Genomic DNA, 17731 nt, shown 5'->3' with positions numbered 1-17731 from the left:
CCACAGAGGCTGGTGTGGTTAGTTGCCTCTCTTCCCAGTGTTGTGTTTCCCAGGATGAGAATGTCATTGGCCAGCTTGGGCGCTATGCCACCTCTTTCCAGTCAACTCCAGGATGGTGGTGGAGAGGATGCTGGCAGGGCCATCTCATCCAAACGTAGTAGAGCTCACCCTTGGGAGTTAAGGGACAGATTCCAGGGAAGGGAGTGTGCTATTGTGAATAAATAGCCTAAGAAGAACTCAATCAGAAGTGTGGTTGAGAGAAGGATGCAGCAAGGGCTGGGTTAAAACCGGGGGCACAGGAAACCTAGCCAGATCTTGTAGTAATTGTAGATCACAGTAGTGAAAATGTTTCTCTAAATTGTTTACTGTCTTGGCTTTAATTGGTTCGCATATGTTTCCTTTAACACAGAATGTTCATCTTGAGTTAAGTGGTGTGAAGATATCTTAAAAGAAAATGGGTTTATGATGGTTGTTTACTCATGGATATTCCATAGAAGTGACCACAAATAAGAAAATAATTTAAGAAAATAATGTACATTTTTCTATGTAGCCTGAAAAAGAAAGTAATAAGATTTGAAATAAAATATCACTTCATTCTAGAGACATTTTTATATAGCTGACATTCTTTTGTGATGGGAATGGAAACAGATTACACACACAGTGGGAATAACTTCCGGTGATTATGTTGAACCATTGTCAGACTGCAGATACTGACTCAGCTGTTAAACACACACACACCCCAAGTCCCTTTGTTCCAAAGTCTGCCGTTCCCAGTGGGCCTCATGTCCCCACTTCCTTACCCTGGTGACCATCTCCTCTTCTGGGTAGAGCTGGAGAAGTGGAGAAAGCCCAGGGATCTGTTGGACAGGACCCTTGGGTCAGAAACAAGCTGCCAGACCTGCTGTCCCCTGACTTGGGTGTTCTGAGGGAGCCTTGGAGCAGCCATATTAATCCATGTGCATTTTAAATGATTCCTTTCCCTTTTCTTGAAAGGAGCTTCTGCCAGTGTTGACAGAGAATAGTTATGTTAGTGTGGCCACATGGGACAGTGGTCAGAATAGTCAGTAATAGGTTAATCCAAAGTTAGAATATGCAGTCAAAAATTTAACTGCTAACTACAACCTTGCCTTTGTTTTAAATTCTCATGTTAGCAAAATATAAAAAATCTGCATATGAACATCGTGTGTTTTCCTTGTAACTGTAAGTTTTTGACAGTTTATGGGCTATAAAACTCAATGTATAATTTGTGCAAGTTATTTTTTGCTAACCAGCAGTGTAGGATTCAATGAAAAATGAGAGTGAATGTGTTCGGAACTTTAAAGAAAGCAGGTGACTAAATTTGGTCTTCTTACAAGTAAAGATCTTATAGAGAACATTAACATGATTTGAGAATGAGGGATGAGGTTTAATTAGTATACTGTTTTCTAACTAGTTAATTTAAAAATATTTCTTAAGTTTCTCTGGGGTCCATTAGATGATGCTGGCTGAATTGAGCCAGCTCTTGATATGGCCTCTGCAGAATCTGCTTGTTTATACTGGGTTTCAAAAAAGATTTGAAGAGTGACTTCATAGAATAGGAAACCTATAATTACTTGTACATCACTCTTAAATTAAGTTTCTGGAAGTGATTTGAATTTCATTACCACTAAAGTCTGTTTTGCAAACCTTTCCTTTGTGAGTTGTTTGGTGGGCAGTTGTTTACTCCTATCTTTTTCATTATTTCATCTAACTTTCATGCCTAAAACTTTAAAAATCTGCAAATAATTGAACCATCTCATCTCTGTTTTTAGGTACAATGGTGCTTTACCTAATGGAGACAGAGGAAGGAGGAAAAGCAGATTTGCTCTCTATAAGCGGCCGAAGGCTAATGGTGTTAAACCTAGCACGGTCCACGTAATATCCACACCCCAGGCATCCAAGGTAGGTGACTGGTCTGTTTGGGAGGGCCTTGGCAAACAGTGATTCAGGATCATTCCCTGTCAGCTGCTTGCTTTCCTTTAGTCCTATTCCTGTTGGACATTTTCTCAGCCACCTAAGGCGGGGTATTTGTTGTGAGGGGCTGTGCTGTGCACTCTGGAATGTTTAGCAGCGTCCCTGGCCTCATCCTACTAGATGCCAGTGGTACTTTCCTCTCTCCACTCCCTAAAATGTTAACAACCAAAACACCCTGACATTGAAGGATGTCTTCTGAGGAGGGGTTACTAGGTAAAATCTGCCCTATTATGAACCCCTGCTTTATGATGCAAAGTAATTAGCATTTATCAAGTTAGAATTCCTCTGACTGCATGCCCAAATACGTAACAACAAATCCTATCAGTGTGCACAACTAATGGGCTGATAAAAAAGTAGGGGGGAAAAAAAAAAGAATTGTAGCTGAAAGATACATGACGTTCTTTACCAAAGAGTTAGGGCCTGTGCTTACAAGGCAAGCACTCTACCAACTGAGCTATATCCCCGGCCTACCAAAGAGTTCTTGTATTGAATCTTGGTATACACTGCAAAGACTTAGTGATTCATTCTATTAATTGGATATATTATGTGTTTTCACATATTCTCCATGTGCATATAATTAAATTTGTGTGATTATTGGAAAGATAGGAAGAAGACAGAGCTAAGTGATATAAGTCCACTGTACATATTTGAAATGAATAAAATGCTAAATTAAAAAAAGGATTATTTCATTTGCTTCCTGATATACAAGTGAAGGAAAATGGGAGTTTTCATTCTGGTTGATACATTTTATATATTAGACTTGTGAAAGTTGTTCTTTCAATAAGACAAATTTTTTGAGGTATAAAAAAGTTTCCTTTTGTATAAAATAATTATATATATCTGCAGTATTTCATATGGGGCTACTGGCTGTACATGTTTATCTTCATGGGTTTGGACCATCTGGAATAAGTAAGTATTGATTCCCATCTTACTGACAACCTGTATTGAGAAAGGGATGGCTCCTTGGAAGCAGGCTGATGTTTATACAGTGATTATAGTGCATCTTTATAGGTGCTTTTATTTAAAAACAAAACAAAACAAAAAAACCCTTAGTGTTCCTGAAGCAAAGCTATGGATGAGTTTGTTAAATGTACCAGTTAAGAGTGTCTTGTACTAATGAAAGAATGACTAGATAAGAAAATATAAAGCACCAAGGAAACAGAGGAGAGATTAATATTTAGTGGGCAAGTTTTCACTAGAGAAAGAGAAATAAACTAAACATTTTAGGGAGGAAAGAACAGTTTATAAGGAAAACAAAGGAAATCCAACTTTGCAAAGATTCTGAAGAAAGAAGGCAAATAGCAACAAAATCTTGGGATGGTCAAGGAACTAGGAGAAACATTTTATGTAAAGAACAAAAATATTTGATGTAAAAGAAAACCAAGACAATGTTTTTAAGCATGTGATGAGAGCCATAACTGTTTATTCTGATACTACAGATGTGGTCATAATTTTGCATATTTGTTGACATTCATATCTGTATCTGTACCTTGTTATGTTGGCTTTTTTTTTTTTTTTTTTTTTAAGTTTTAGGTCTATAATAGAATGACTGGCCCTTACAAAGTTAGAGAAATCTTTGTTACAATTGTTTTGCAAAGAAATATAAAAAATTGCTACTATAGGGATATCAGTGGTCTTCTTTATCATTCCCTACCTCCTAGTTCTCCCATTTTAGCCAAAGTTTACCTTATGCCTAGATTTTACTTGAAGTTACTTAGATTATACATCTTTTATCTTAAGTCTGTGTTTACTCAAGGTACTAAGAGTAGGTCAAATCGGGTTTTGGTCTTTACCCTTCTTATGCTGTAATCTGGGAAAAATAAATTCTCAGGATATCAGATTACTCATTTACGAAATAAGCAAATTGACTACAGGCAGAAGCCGTGTTAAAACAAATACTACATTTTGGTTATAAGCAATAGAAATTATGGACTTAAAAAAAAGTAAAAATGGAGAAATTATTATAGGATAGAGTAGGAATAACTCTTAGAATCAAGGAAAAGTTGAGTAACCAGGTTTCATTAAGAGGAGAAATGGAGTGTCAGTGGAAGTTCACATGGCTATTCTTTCAGTATGCAGTGACTTGACTTCAGTCACCTTCTGCCTCTTCTCAAATTTCCAAGAGAGAATCTGATAGGCTGCACCTGGCTCACCCAATTGTGGTAAAGGGAGATGGCAGACCAGGCATATTTATTGTGAGTTGATCACTACCCAGTGCTGTCTTAACCTCATTCATTCATCTCCGTGCCTCTACCTTGAGGTCCTTGTACTTAGTAAGTACTAAATAATGGTTAGGACAGAGACTAGGTACTGAATCTACTTTCTTCTTCCCTATGTGAATTTCTGACCTCAGCCACAAATCCTTCACTTCTTCTGGTCCCTCCCAAATTTGCATCTCTCAGCAGCTTGGCCCTGCCACTCCTGCTGCTGGATTTGCTTTATTGGCCCCTTCCACTTTGTAGCCCCATTCAGATGTGAACAAAGCTCCTTATGCATTTAACTGAATCTGACTGTAAGTAATATGCACTTATTATTCTCTTTTCCATTTCTTCTAGTGGAACTAGAAATGATTCTGTTCTGCTACTCCATTCTACTCCCTTCTTGAGATTATTAATCTAAGCTATCTTTTCCCCAGACTTTCGGACCTTGCTGACCTATAGCTCACCTCTGTATTTCAGTGCCTTAGGGCAGCTCTTTATCTTTCTCCTGGACCCCTATAACTTCTATGGTTCATTATACTTTAACTCTTTCAATTTCAGAAGCTGTCACTTCTGCTCCCACTCATACAGTACACTTTGCAGCCAGTTGTCACTTAGAAGTGATCATAATGTCCTGTTCATTCTACCTGTACATACACACTTTCCTATCTACTCTCATTAGGCATTCCATCCTTCAGTCTGTCCTTATTGCTGTGGTTATTGGTCTGCCTGACTTCTATAGTTATTATGCTAACTTACCCCAGATTCTTTTTCTCTGGTGCTTTTTGGGACCCTCTCTCCCTGAGTCCCTGGCTCCAGGCTCCCCTCCCTGCTGGACTGTTCTTTTTGTCCTGCTTATTGCTTACACCATGTCCCATGAGAATGCCATTGTGCGTGGTGATACCTGGCAGAAACTGTTTGACCTGAAATGACAGTGGTTTGCCTGTCCTAGAACTTTTGATTTTTCAGTATTGGAAATAAAAGGGGCATCTTTGATTTGGGTTGTAAAAGTGAAACCTAAAAGGGTGGGTGTGTTAGGATTTGAGCACTGTGCCTTTTGGCTGTGTTGTTTCTTTCTTTGCCCAACAATCCAGAGCAGAACAAGGATGGAAACCCCTTTGCTGGTTGGAGCAGCAGCTGGGAAACAGGACCTCTTAGTCTCCTACGCATGCCAATATCCAAGCGAAAGCAGATTAGGGTGGCAAACATGTGCTGCTGTTGTGTAATCTCTGTTTGTATAGTCTTTATTTGTGCACATATTTGCTCTTGGAATAATACAGGTATTTTTCTGATTATATAATGCATTTAAAAAAATCAAAAGTCCTCTTTTACTTCTGGCTGTTCTGTTACATATGCACAAGGCCTTTAGTAATTTATTCACCCACTCATTTACTCAACAAATATTTATCCAGCACCTTCTATGGCCAGGCATTATGCCAAGTATTGGATAGACTGCAGTGAACAAACACATCAGCATGGAGCTAATCGTCCAATGAGTAGGCAAACAATGAAGAATCATGTGAATACGTATGAAACTGCACATTGTGAAAAGTACTGTGAGGAAAGGGGGCTTAGGGTGGAGGCTGGGTAGACAGGGAAGGATGTCTGAACAAGGGGCCTGTGAGCTGGAGGAAAGAGGGATCGATCAGGACAGCAGAGCGATTCAGGCATTTGTGGACCTGGCTGTAGAAGATTTGAGTTTTTTCTCAAAGGGAAACATTGAAGAGTGTTAAGCAGGGGGAATGACATGCTGTGACAGAATCTCAGTCCATTTATATATGCTCATTTACTTTTTATTATGTGGGGCAACTATTTTGCTGTTATCACTAGTAAATAGTGTGACAGTGTGATGGTGCTAACAGTGTCTGATGGAGGGATATTTTGCTAGTGCGTGGTTTAAATTTAGCCATGGAAGACTCTTTTTTGTGTGTGTGTTTTGTTTTTGTGCTTTTTAGAAATACATGACAGTAGAGTGTGTTTTGACATCTTCTATGTACATGGAGTGTGACTTAATTTAATTAGGACCCCAGTCTTGTGGTTGTACGTGATGTGAAGTTTCCCTGGTGGTGTAATCATATATGAGCGTAGGAAAGTTATGTCTGGTTCATTCCACTGTCTTTCCCACTCCTGTCCCCCCTTCCTTCCCTTCCTTCCCCTAATCCACTGCACTTTTATTCCCCTCCCCCATTGCCTGTTAGCATCTGCATATCAAAGAGAACATTCACCTTTTTTTTTTTGGAAAACTTTTTATCATGATTTTCCCTTCCTAGGTGATGCTTTAATGAAATATCCTTTTTTTGGAGGGGGTATTTTTGCCTTCAAAAAGTAATTGAAAATAACTTTATTCCAGTTAGCATATTTCAGCATGGAAAATATCAGTGATCTTTAAGTGATAGGTTAGAGAAAGATTAGTGCTCCTTAATATTGACATGACCAGGCAGAAGCCTATGTCTTATTCCTCTTTGTGTTGCTACAAGAAAGTACTTTATAAAGTACCTGGGACTTTATAAAGTAAAGAAATTTATTTGGCTCTCTATTCTGGTGGCTGGAAGGTTCACACAATATGGTACCTGCATCCTGGTTGTATCACATAATGGCAGAGAAACAAAAAGGGAACCAGCCACGTGTAGAAGGGATACAGATACAAGCAGGGAAGTAGAGAAGGACAAGACTCGTTCTTTTTTAACAGCCACCTCCCATGGTCACTAACCCATTTCTTCAAGACCTCATCTGCTCTGTGAAACAGCATTAACCTCCTCCCAGGGTGGTACCCCTATGATCTCCTAATAACCTGCTAGGTCCCACCTCTTAGAGATCCACTACCTCTCAATATTGCCAGAATGGGCACCAAACATTCAGTACATGAACCTTTGGGGACGAACCACATCCATACCATAGCAGCCTATTTGAGCTAGTATGTCTCTTTTGCTTAGTAAAATATTGAAATTCATCTGTATCAGTCAATGAATAGTAATAATAGTAATCTTGGGAAGTGGTAAAACTAATACAATTTTCATTGTGAACTCATTACCCCAAGCTAATTTTGCAGGATGTAGTGAGGTCCACTTTTGAAGCCTTCATTGTCCCTGCAGCCTGTATCTTGGTGCAGTAGGTAGCATATCTCCACTGCACATTCAAACGAGGCTCCGTCTATGCTTTAAGGGGAATCATCAGTTTATCAATATTCTCAGACTTTCTAATTACCACTGCTTTTAAAGAATTAAAAATTCTTTAAAGGTTTTAAGTAGTTATTATTTTGGTCTCTTTCGTAATTATTGTATTGTAATTCTTGGGTAAGTAATTATGTTGTTTGATATTTTTAAGTTCAGTAAATAATTTGATGAAGTAAATTATACTTTAAAAATTAATTTGATAAAATATTTTATTAAAAAAGGGGCAACATTTGGATAAGGTTTATCCTTTTAGATATCATGAATATTCTGAATCTGTGAGAGGAGAAAAAATAGTAAAAAATAAGAGAAGGAAAAAAAGAAATAATAGTAATTAATTTAATTACTATTAATAGTAATTTAATAATAGTAATTTCAGCCCATAATATCTTTTGGTTCCATTTAGAATACAAACCTAAAAACAAATCATTTTATTTCCAGAATGAGAAATAGGTTATTTCAATAAAAAATATAAACATGAATTAGTTTCTAAAATATTGAAATAACAACTTTCAAAAACTTTTAAGCAATGAATATTGATAAAGCAAAGGCAAAAACATTCAGGAAGTACCAATATAATATGCTGTAAGTTAAAAATAATTTTCGGACATAGAGTATACATTAGAACTTTATTTTTATAGGAATGTATCATGCCAGTTTAGATTTATGATCCTGATTATAGCAAAACATATATCTATTGAGATGAAAAACACACTTTCTGGAAGACTTATATATCAGGGCAGTAAAATTTAGTCACCATTGACAAAGCTCCAAACATTTCACATAGACATATTTGAATAATTTACTTAAAATGCAATATTTAAGACTTTGAAGATAGTTTGATGGTTTTTGTTGATTCCATGGAACTAGAAGGAACAACATCTGAAATATATTAAACTTTATCATCATACTCAAGAGAAATTGTTTCAGTGAGAAATATTTACATGAAAACCTTATGAATTTTGTACAGATGGTACAAGTATAGTGCTGGGAAGAAGAATCCTTTGAACTGAAGTTCTAGGAAAACTTCTGAATGTTTTTGTTTGTTACTATCTCATTTGTTATTTTGTTGTCTCTGGATGATTGAAAGTTAAACCAAGTAAACCACTACCATTTTTCTTGAAAATTTTTGTTACTATACATCCAAAAATTACTAGAGAATTAAGTATCATTTCTAAAAATTTGGAATTGCAATAATGAAGTATTTGAACTTTGTGGTACTACATGTAAACTCAGTTTGGAAACTGTATAGACTTTAATATGTGAGATAACAGTTGGGCAATTAAACATTTTAGAGGCTTTATTGCATGGTATTCTAACCAGTGTCAAGATTTTCCTTGGTTTTAAGAGAATGAAAAATTCCAGTTATTAACATGGACAGATTAGTTGACAAATAATTGGTGGTAGGACATATAAAGCCAGAAACAGAACTTCTGTTCTCTCCCCACTGCCTCTGATTGTGGGTTAGTTTCCATGTATCCGTGAAAACTTTGACCTTTGCTTAGCTTATATAATTATGTCAAAATGGAGTCTACTGTCATGCATATTTAAAAAGAACCAATAAAAAAATACAGGAAACCATGGTAAAGAATCAGGATATTAGAGAAAAACAAATTTAAAATAAAACAAAATAGTAATTCTAAGAGAAAGTCTATCAAGTTACCCAGTAAATTACATGAATATCTGCTTATTTGGTGATATTTATGAAGAATACGATTTATTTTAATAACATACTTTTAATTTATTGATTCTTAGAACTCGGCCAGTTGATGTTTTCAAAGCATCATAGATTGAAATTGATTTTCGTGGCATAGGTGGTAACAGAAATAGTGAATATGAAAACCTCAAGCAGGAAAGCTTGATTCTAGCACTCAGCAAATTAATTATCGGTGCAATTATCTGCATTACCGATAATATAATAATTATGATTTTGCCTTGATGCATGTAGTATTTGGAAAAATTATGTAATTTGTGTTGTCCTTAAAGCAGTTTTCTTAATGACTTGCTTTTAACATGTCACTGTGGGAGAATACCTGTACTTATATTTATAATTATGCTTTTATTCATACTTATTTTAATTATGTCTCTGATTCGGGCACTTGCACTTTGTGTGTGTGTGTGTGTGTAGGGTCTTTTGCTGTAACCCTCCTTTTCAAAACAACATTAAAATTGGAAGGAGCTTTTAATCAGACCAACTTCTTTTTTTACCAATGAGGAACTTAAAAAAGCCTAGAAGAGTTCAGTAGGTTATCTTAGGTCACTAAGCTAGCTGTGTTGCCCAGGACCCAGAAATGTTGGTCATGGCTGCAGGTAGGAGGTGGAAATGCTCTGAAGGGTGCAACTCAAGCTGGTTCTGTTCCTCTTTCCCTTTCTCCCACTTCCCAGGATTGTAACTTGGGAACTTCATAAACTAGGACTAATGTAATGATAAAGTTAGTTAATATGGCACTTGCCAATAAAAATCAAAGTTGCTTTGTAGGCTTATGGGATAGTAGTGCTATTTCTGAAATCAGGTGCTCTTCAGAGAGCCTTTTCTATAAAAGAAAGGAAGGTGTTTAGTTTGTTTATAGTGGTGGTTATGATAGCATGTAGTAGAAGGTGCAGTGAAATAAAATTCTGTACAGTGGAAAAGAAGTCACAAAGGGTCACAGAGGTATCATCAGCTGATACCTCATCAGCTGACTTGGAATGGCTAGTCCTCTGTTTTGTTACACTTTTTACATTAAAGTGTATGGTGGTCTTATCTTTTTCAAGAATGTACTCTGAGCCTCTTGAAGTACTAGTTGTGGATGACTGATTCATAGGGGTGCCTACTCTTGATCGATCAAACCTGTGTTCCAGAGGAGTGTGAATGAATGTCTTTGGGAATTTTTTATTTTGTCCAACTCAGAGTTAATGGAGGACTTGGTAAACTGGTTCAGGTGCTCTCAGATGGGCAGCCCATTTGTGCTTCTCTCTTTGTTTACTCTGCTGCCACATAGTCCCTGCAGACTTCCCTGATCTTCTGCTGTGTTCCCTAGGTGGCCATGTTTTCCCTTACCTGCATACCTTTGCTGGTGATGTTCTCATTGCTTAGGATGTGCTCCAGCCTCATATAGTAACCTACACTGCCACCACCCTTTAAAACACAGCCCACTTATCCTTTCCTTCCAGAAAGACTTCTTTCATTCCCATCCTGGGGCTGAGTGTGTGTGTCTTCTTTTTTGAAGTCCTAGAGCAGTTTGGGTATCCTCTCCATTGCTCTGATGCTGCGTTAGAGATATTACCTGACTTCTCTTGTCATCCTGGATAGCAAGCTCCTTGAAGGCAGCAATCTTGCATTTCTGCACTTCGGCTGCCTGGCACAGTTGGTTGACCTGACTTGGGAATTTGCTGTACAGTAGGTGTTCCTAGTCTTAATAGAGTCTGCCTCCAGGTATGGCTTGAGAGAAACTCTTGGAACATGTCTATGTCTATTACATGGTAGCAATCGATTCATGTTAGGTAATGTTGTTAGTGATGGTTTCTTAGGAAAGTATTAATGATCTGTTATAAGAAATTATGAATAGGCACAGGATACAATGAAATATACTTAATGGCTGTCAATTTTATTAAAAAATCCTTCTAGCTAAAGTACACTAATAGATTAAAAATTAAAATTGCATCTTCATGATTTGAATATAGGCTTGCTTTGTAAATTTCACAAGTTAAATTTATCATTTTCTTTAAATCACAGCAATGAAGCTTTAATAATGAACAGTTTTGGAATTATTGAGCCCACTGACTTTGAAAATCAGAGTATTTCCTCACTGGAGAATGTACTTACATTTAGAACATTTTTGATAAGGCATTCTTATGTGAAAATGCATCTGGCTAAATTGGTTTAGTTCCTCATACATTCTTTAACTTTCCAGCGTTTGTTTCATTTCTTGTGTTTTGAACAGAGAAGTAGTTCTGTATTTTTTTTTTTCAATGTAGAGTTAAGCCTTTGTTTCACACAAATAGATATACTTAAAATTTTTTTTCTAAGTTGTTTTGTAGTGCCTCTTTGAAATTGTTAACATGAATATCAGCAGTCTTTCCCCCAGCATTTAAAAAAAATCATTTTTGTTATTTTCCTCTGCAATCTAGTATCATATTTTAAAACTTCTAAATAGCATTGATACTACCAAATTAAAATGTTTTTGCACAGCAAAGGAAACAAGAATATGAAGAGAGAACCTACAGAATGAGAGAAAATCTTTGCTAGCTACTTTTATGACAGGGAATTAATAACCAGAATACATAAAGAACTCTTAACACTAAGAAAAGCAAATAACCCAATTAATTAATGGGCAAATGAATTAAACAGATACTTCTCAAAAGAAGAAAATACAGATGGTCAACAAATAATATGAAAAATGTTCAACATCATTTAGTGATTAGAGAAATACAAATCAAAACTACACTGAGATTTCATTTTCCTCCAATCAGAATGGCAGCCATCAAGAATACAAATGTTAATAAATGCTAGAGAGGATGTGGAGAAAAAGAAACACCTTTAAACTTGGTGGGATTGTAAATTACTACAGCCACTATGGGAATCAGTGTGGAGGTTCCTCAAAGGACTAGGCATGGAACCACCATGTGACCCCCATGTGGTATATAAACATGAGCCATGAAGAAGAATGAAAATGTGTCATTTGCAGGAAAATGTATGGAACTTGAGAACATTGTGTCTAGCGAAATAAGCCAAACTCAAAGTCAAGGGTAGTATGTCTTCTCTCATACATGGAAGCTGAGAGCAAAACAGAAAAGAAAGTTATGTGTGGAGGTCTCATGAAAATTAAAGGGAGATCAGTGGTGTGGAGGCAAAGGACCACGGGGTGGAAGATGAGGGGGGAGGGAGAAAGTACTGGGCAGTGATATTGGCCAAATTATATTTAAATTGTGTGCTGTGCAAATATGTAACAACAAATCCCATCATTATGTACAACTATATTGCACTGAGAAAAAATATACCAACAAAAAGATAAAACAAACAAATGAATAAATAGCATTGATATTTAAGTCTCATAAGCTAGATAGAACTTACTCCTAGCATACAGGTCTTATTTAGTTTTTTAATTTTTTTCTTATTATTTATTTATTGGATGGTGCTGGAGATCAAACCCAGGGCCTCTCATATGCTATGTTGAGCTACATACACAGCATTAACATTTTTTGTTTTAAGAACTTTTTTAAAAATACAAGTTCTAAAGTGTGAAGTTTGATGAATCTTCATAAAGTGAACGTGCACATATACACAGTACCTGATCAAGAAGCAGAGCGGTGGAGCTGGGGCTGTAGCTCAGCAGCAGAGCACTTGCCTAGCTCCTGCGAGGCACTGAGTTCAATCCTTAGCACCACATAAAAATAAACAAATAAAACAAAGGCATGCTGTCCATCTACAACTACAAAAAATTTATTTATTAAAAAAAAAAAAAAAAAGAAGCAGAGCAAAATCAGCATCCCAGCAGACCCTTACTGCCACTCCTGGTTGCTGCCCCACCCCAAGTAGTAACCAGATATCCATCATTCTAACACCATAGATTTTTTTTTTTTTTTTTGCTTTGTATAAATGAGACCCATAGTAATACTATTCTGTTTCTGACTTCTTTCATGTAGCATCATACTTGTGAGTGAAATACCCATCTTGGATGTAAAAATAGTTTGTTCATTGCTATTTAATATTCTACTATGTGGATACTCATTCTAATACCTAATGTGCTTTAAAGTTTTGATAGCACTAAAACCTCAATTAAGTTTTTGTAAATTATGAAATATATTTTCAAAAGTTAGCTATTTTACTTTAGATGTGAAGTCAAAATAAATGGAATTCAATACTGGCTACCAAAATTCACATTTATAACTTGTGGCAGTTTAAAATCTAGCTATTTATTGTGCAGGTGAAGAATATATCCTCACTTAGAAAATCGGTTAGCTTACTAGAACAGTAATTTTACAGAACTAAATATTTGGGGAAGAACTAGAATTTTATGCTAACCTTTGGTTTTTATGTTTTTTTTTTTTTTTTTTTCTTTTCTGAAAAAACACACACCTAATACAATAATAGATGTTGGAGAGGGAACCTGCGTATCAAATTTTCCTTGATTTTCACATTTGTGAGATAAGGAGGTAGCCTGATATGGGAGGCAGGAATGACATAGACTTTGATGTCAGATGAACCTGATTGGAATCGTGGCTCTGCTTTTTCCTAGCATGAGCCCTGGACAAGCCTCTGAGTGCAGTAGCCTTTTCAAAATTGCTCATGAGAATTAGGCAGGATAGATAGTATACACAGCTCCTGTCTGAATAGGCTCTGGGGAATCAGAAATGTTCTTTTAGTTACTGTGCAAGGATATTCTAAAGATACAGTGGAATCATATGATCTTTTGAAAGCCACTGTACTGAATACCAACATATCATAATCAATGCATTGAGAAGATTTCAGACTATTCCCTAAGTGCATAAATGCTCATTCTCATGGGCTGTGTAGCTCATTTTCAATATTTAAATATAAGCAAGTCCTTAATATTTGCTCCCTTAATTGCACACCAAAAAAAAAAAAAAAAAAAAGTCTTTGAAACTTTATCCTAAAAGGTGAGTGCCAGTGGCCAGAGGCCACCTCCACTGTGAATCACTATCTTCTAGGGTCTAGTTCCCCTTCCTTGCATGGGGCTTGGCAAATCTCTGTTCCCAGTAGATTATAAGATCCTTGACAGTAGGACCTACTCTTATAGGCAGCCTCCTCAAAGGAAATTTCACATAACTGATGGAATGAACACTGGCCATATATGATTTAGAATCTCTTGCTTTTCCCTCAATTTACATGATTTTTTGAAGTGCAAAAGAGTTTAATAAGTTAGGGCCAGAGTCAGAAGAAAGCTTTTCTCAGTAAACACATGTTTCTAGCATTCCAGACAATTGAATTACTTGAAATATTTTCCTTTTCTTTGTGAAAATAATCACTGCCTGACATTCAGATGAAGTCCTCATATGGGAAGAGAAAGTGAAGTGTGGGAGGTTGGTAGCAGTAATGAGTCACAGGAGGAGGGGTCAGAGGGTCTGGACAACAAAGGCCATAACTCTGCTGTGACTGTGCCTGCCAGATTAGCTCTCTGCAAGGGCAGGGCCTTGCCTGCTTTCTGAGCTGTGAGATTGGACAGGGTCACTATGAAATTCTTCTGAGGTACTACCTTACCATCATCTTAACAGCTTGCCAACCCAAACTGCAATTTTGAGAACCATGATCCAGAACTAGTTTCTTAGGTTTGATGCTAGTTATTACCTTTTTTTGGTTTTATTGATGTTTGATAGTACTTTTGTTTTTCAAAAACGAATAAAAACTTTCAGCAGTGATTTATTGACCTTTCTTCCACTTAGTCTTTCATTACACTGACGCATTTCTAGTGTGTATTCCTTGTTCTGTACTGTTCCCTAAACGGAATCATACTGAACAGTGGTAAGGAGGACTTGGGGAAAGTTTAGGAATATTATTTCTAATTGAAGGTTGAGCATTTCTCAGCCTTGGCAATCGCTGACAGTTTGGGCTGGTTACCTCTTTGTTGTAAGCAGCAGTGCTGTGCATGGTCAACATTATCTTTGGCCTCTACCCACTAGATACCAGTTGTACTTCCTGTTCCTCATTGTGACTGCCAAAAATGTCTCCAGACTTTACTGAATGTCCCCTGGGGGTGGGGACAAAATCACCCCTATTAAGTAATAATGACTTAGATTCTTAAACTCTGGTTAAGTATGAAATCTGGTTAATAATTGAGCCCCAGAGTCAGAGTCCCTGTTTTGAAATCCCAGTTCTTCTTTGGCCAAGTGACAACCACACTGACCCTCAGTTTTCTCATCTCTCAAGCTGGGGAAAATAATATCACTGAACTGTTAGGTTGGAATAGCTGGTTTAGTACATGTGAAGTTCATTGTCAGTGCTCAGTAAATGTTAACCATGACTATTATTACTACTTATAAGATATCAATTATCATAATTAGACCTTTCCTTCTTACGTTTTCACCATGTCACAGAGTGGAAACTTGAGGGGAAATCGTAAGCAAGAAAACTTCTTAGCAAATTCATCTTTATTTTAAAAAGCTGTATCACCAATCCTTTGGTGGGCAGTGTGGCAAAGTGAATGGATATCAGGCTCATCCGACAAGGCCTTTTCTCTGAGTAATTTCGCGCTGCTTAGCAGAAACCATTGCTTTAAATCAGGCTTTGTGGAGATAGAGGGAGATTCTTTACAATTGACTTCCATATGGGGTTAATCTGTCTTTGGCCTGAATTAAGAAGCACTGGTCTCAGTTCTCTGAGCCTCTGTCTTCCCAGGGTTGGCAGCACATTTCAAGACCTGTGTCCCCAGCCCAGGACAGGGTAGTGAGAAGCCTGCGGGTGGGAAAAGGAACTGGAAGGAATGCTGATTTTTTTCTATTGCTCCATCAGTGAAGCTGCCTCCTCCCTGAATTCAATCCATTATCTGATTTGACAAGGATGAATTCATTTTGCCAAAGCCTTGGTTGTGGCAGTGATTGCTAATTTCATAGAGTGAATAAAGGAGGGTTGGGTGGAGGAGGGACTCAGAAAGAGCAGCAAAGATCATGTGGAGGGAAGAAAGTTTCCCTAAAGTTTGAGGATGGAAAAGGAAGAGGAGAAACTGCAAATAAATATAGTCATACAAACCAAAGACGACTTCAAATAGTTTAAATTAGCAAAACATCTCTGATGATACATGCAACTGAGTTATACTCTCTAGTTTGAAGGTTCAAAAAAATCCACAGTTCATCCCAAATAGGTTAACAACATGTATTCTTTTAAAATTTTATCAATCTTCTTTTTTTTGTTGTTAAGTAATTAGAATTTTCAGTGAGCTTTTAAAAGTAACTTTTAGCTCACTCACTTAACTTTTAAAATCAAAATAAAGGAGTGCAGTTATCCCTTGCAATTCATGGGGAATTTGGTCTAGGACCCCCCCACACCCCCACAGATAACCAAAATCTAGGATGCCCAAGTCTCTCATGTACTTGCATAGAATAATAATTGCATAGAATCTACACACATCCTTCCATGTACTTCAGATCATCTCTAGATCAGTTCTAATCTAGACCTAATGCAATGTGAAAGCAGTGTAAGTAGTTCTGTACTGTAGACTACATTGGGACATATCTACACATCCTTTGTGGGATTCAAGGTAGTGCTTGACATCTGGAAAATTCAAGGTTTGCTTTTTGGAAACTTCTGAAAAAAATTTTTTTCCAAATGTTTTCCATTGGTGGTTGGTTGAATTCATAGATATGGAGGACAGACCGTATATAATTTGCTCCTGGGGTTCAGAATCCTTTTTTAACGTGTTACCTAAGGAATATTCTAGTTCTCCTGCCTACCTTTCCTAGTGTGAAAACTGATGCCTAGAATTTCATAGACACTTTTTAGGGTTGCTTCTCTGGCTTGAGCCTCAGGCTCTTACTTCTGTTATTTTATTTTATTTTTTTATGTCTGAGGGCTTCACTTGGTTTGATAAGTTGATAAAAGTCTTTTTACCACCTTTTTGTTTTTAACGTAGTGATGGTTTTTAAGCTTTGTGTACCCATATGGGGCCCTAAGCCGAATGTGAGGCACTGACCTTGAGCATACAGTTTACTTCCCACTGGAGGAGCAGTGTTTTCCGTGCGTCTCTGCCCCTCATCCTGCTAGGGCAAGTACCTGTCCCTGACCTCAGCCTCTGGTCCTAGGCCTGCTCTGCCCTCCAGCTCTGCTGTCCTTGATAGCATACTTAGAGTTTTCCTTCCCTTGGCCCCTAGGACCCACCCCATCAAGGAGTCCCCAGACCCTGTGCCATCTGCTTCTACCCCATCACAGTTCCAGGTGTCAACATTTGTGGTGGTTGAAGGATGAATGGTTGAATGAGACCTTAACAGTTTTCCCTTCGCCCCTGGCCATAGTTTATTCCTGCCTTTCAGGGGTGTGTCAAGTGCTAAATGTGCTTCCAAGATGACTTGGGACTCTTCCCTTCACACTCTTGTGTGTCTTGCCTGGCTGAAAACCTTGACTAATTCTCCAGTGTGTGCAAGGCAGGGCCCCAAGTCCAGGGAGCGGCACACAGTCTTTCCCTGAGTGGCCCCATACCTTTCTGACCTCCGTTTTCCACCAGTGTGCCTTCTTCCTGCTTTAGAAGTCAGTCCATGGGGAATTGTTAGAGCTTATTATACATTTAAGATCTACACTTTATGGAGGTGAAAATAAGGACCAAGTGTTGTCCCTGTTATTAGAATTCAAGAGCCAGCTGTGTGGAATTAAAATACCCCATCCCTCACTGTGCAGCGATGACCCTAATGAATGCAGCAGAATTCACTTTCCACTGACGGAAT

General features: G+C 37.5%; 1 protein-coding gene across 3 annotated transcripts in view; it reads left to right on the top strand.

Annotated features, from left to right (window-relative positions):
- Nucleotides 1-17731, top strand: part of PELI2 (pellino E3 ubiquitin protein ligase family member 2) — a 166124-nt gene that overhangs the window by 48162 nt on the left and 100231 nt on the right. For all 3 annotated transcript variants that reach the window (XM_079126307.1, XM_079126306.1, XM_079126309.1), the window contains one exon: nt 1791-1920. In XM_079126307.1, coding sequence (XP_078982433.1) covers nt 1791-1920 — 130 coding nt within the window. The remainder of the gene's footprint in view (nt 1-1790; nt 1921-17731) is intronic.

This window comes from Sciurus vulgaris (assembly GCF_902686455.1).
Source record: "Sciurus vulgaris genome assembly, chromosome: 2".
Classification (NCBI taxonomy): Eukaryota; Metazoa; Chordata; class Mammalia; order Rodentia; family Sciuridae; genus Sciurus; species Sciurus vulgaris.
Note: the sequence above shows the minus strand (reverse complement) of the source record. Positions and strands in the feature narration are given on the sequence as shown.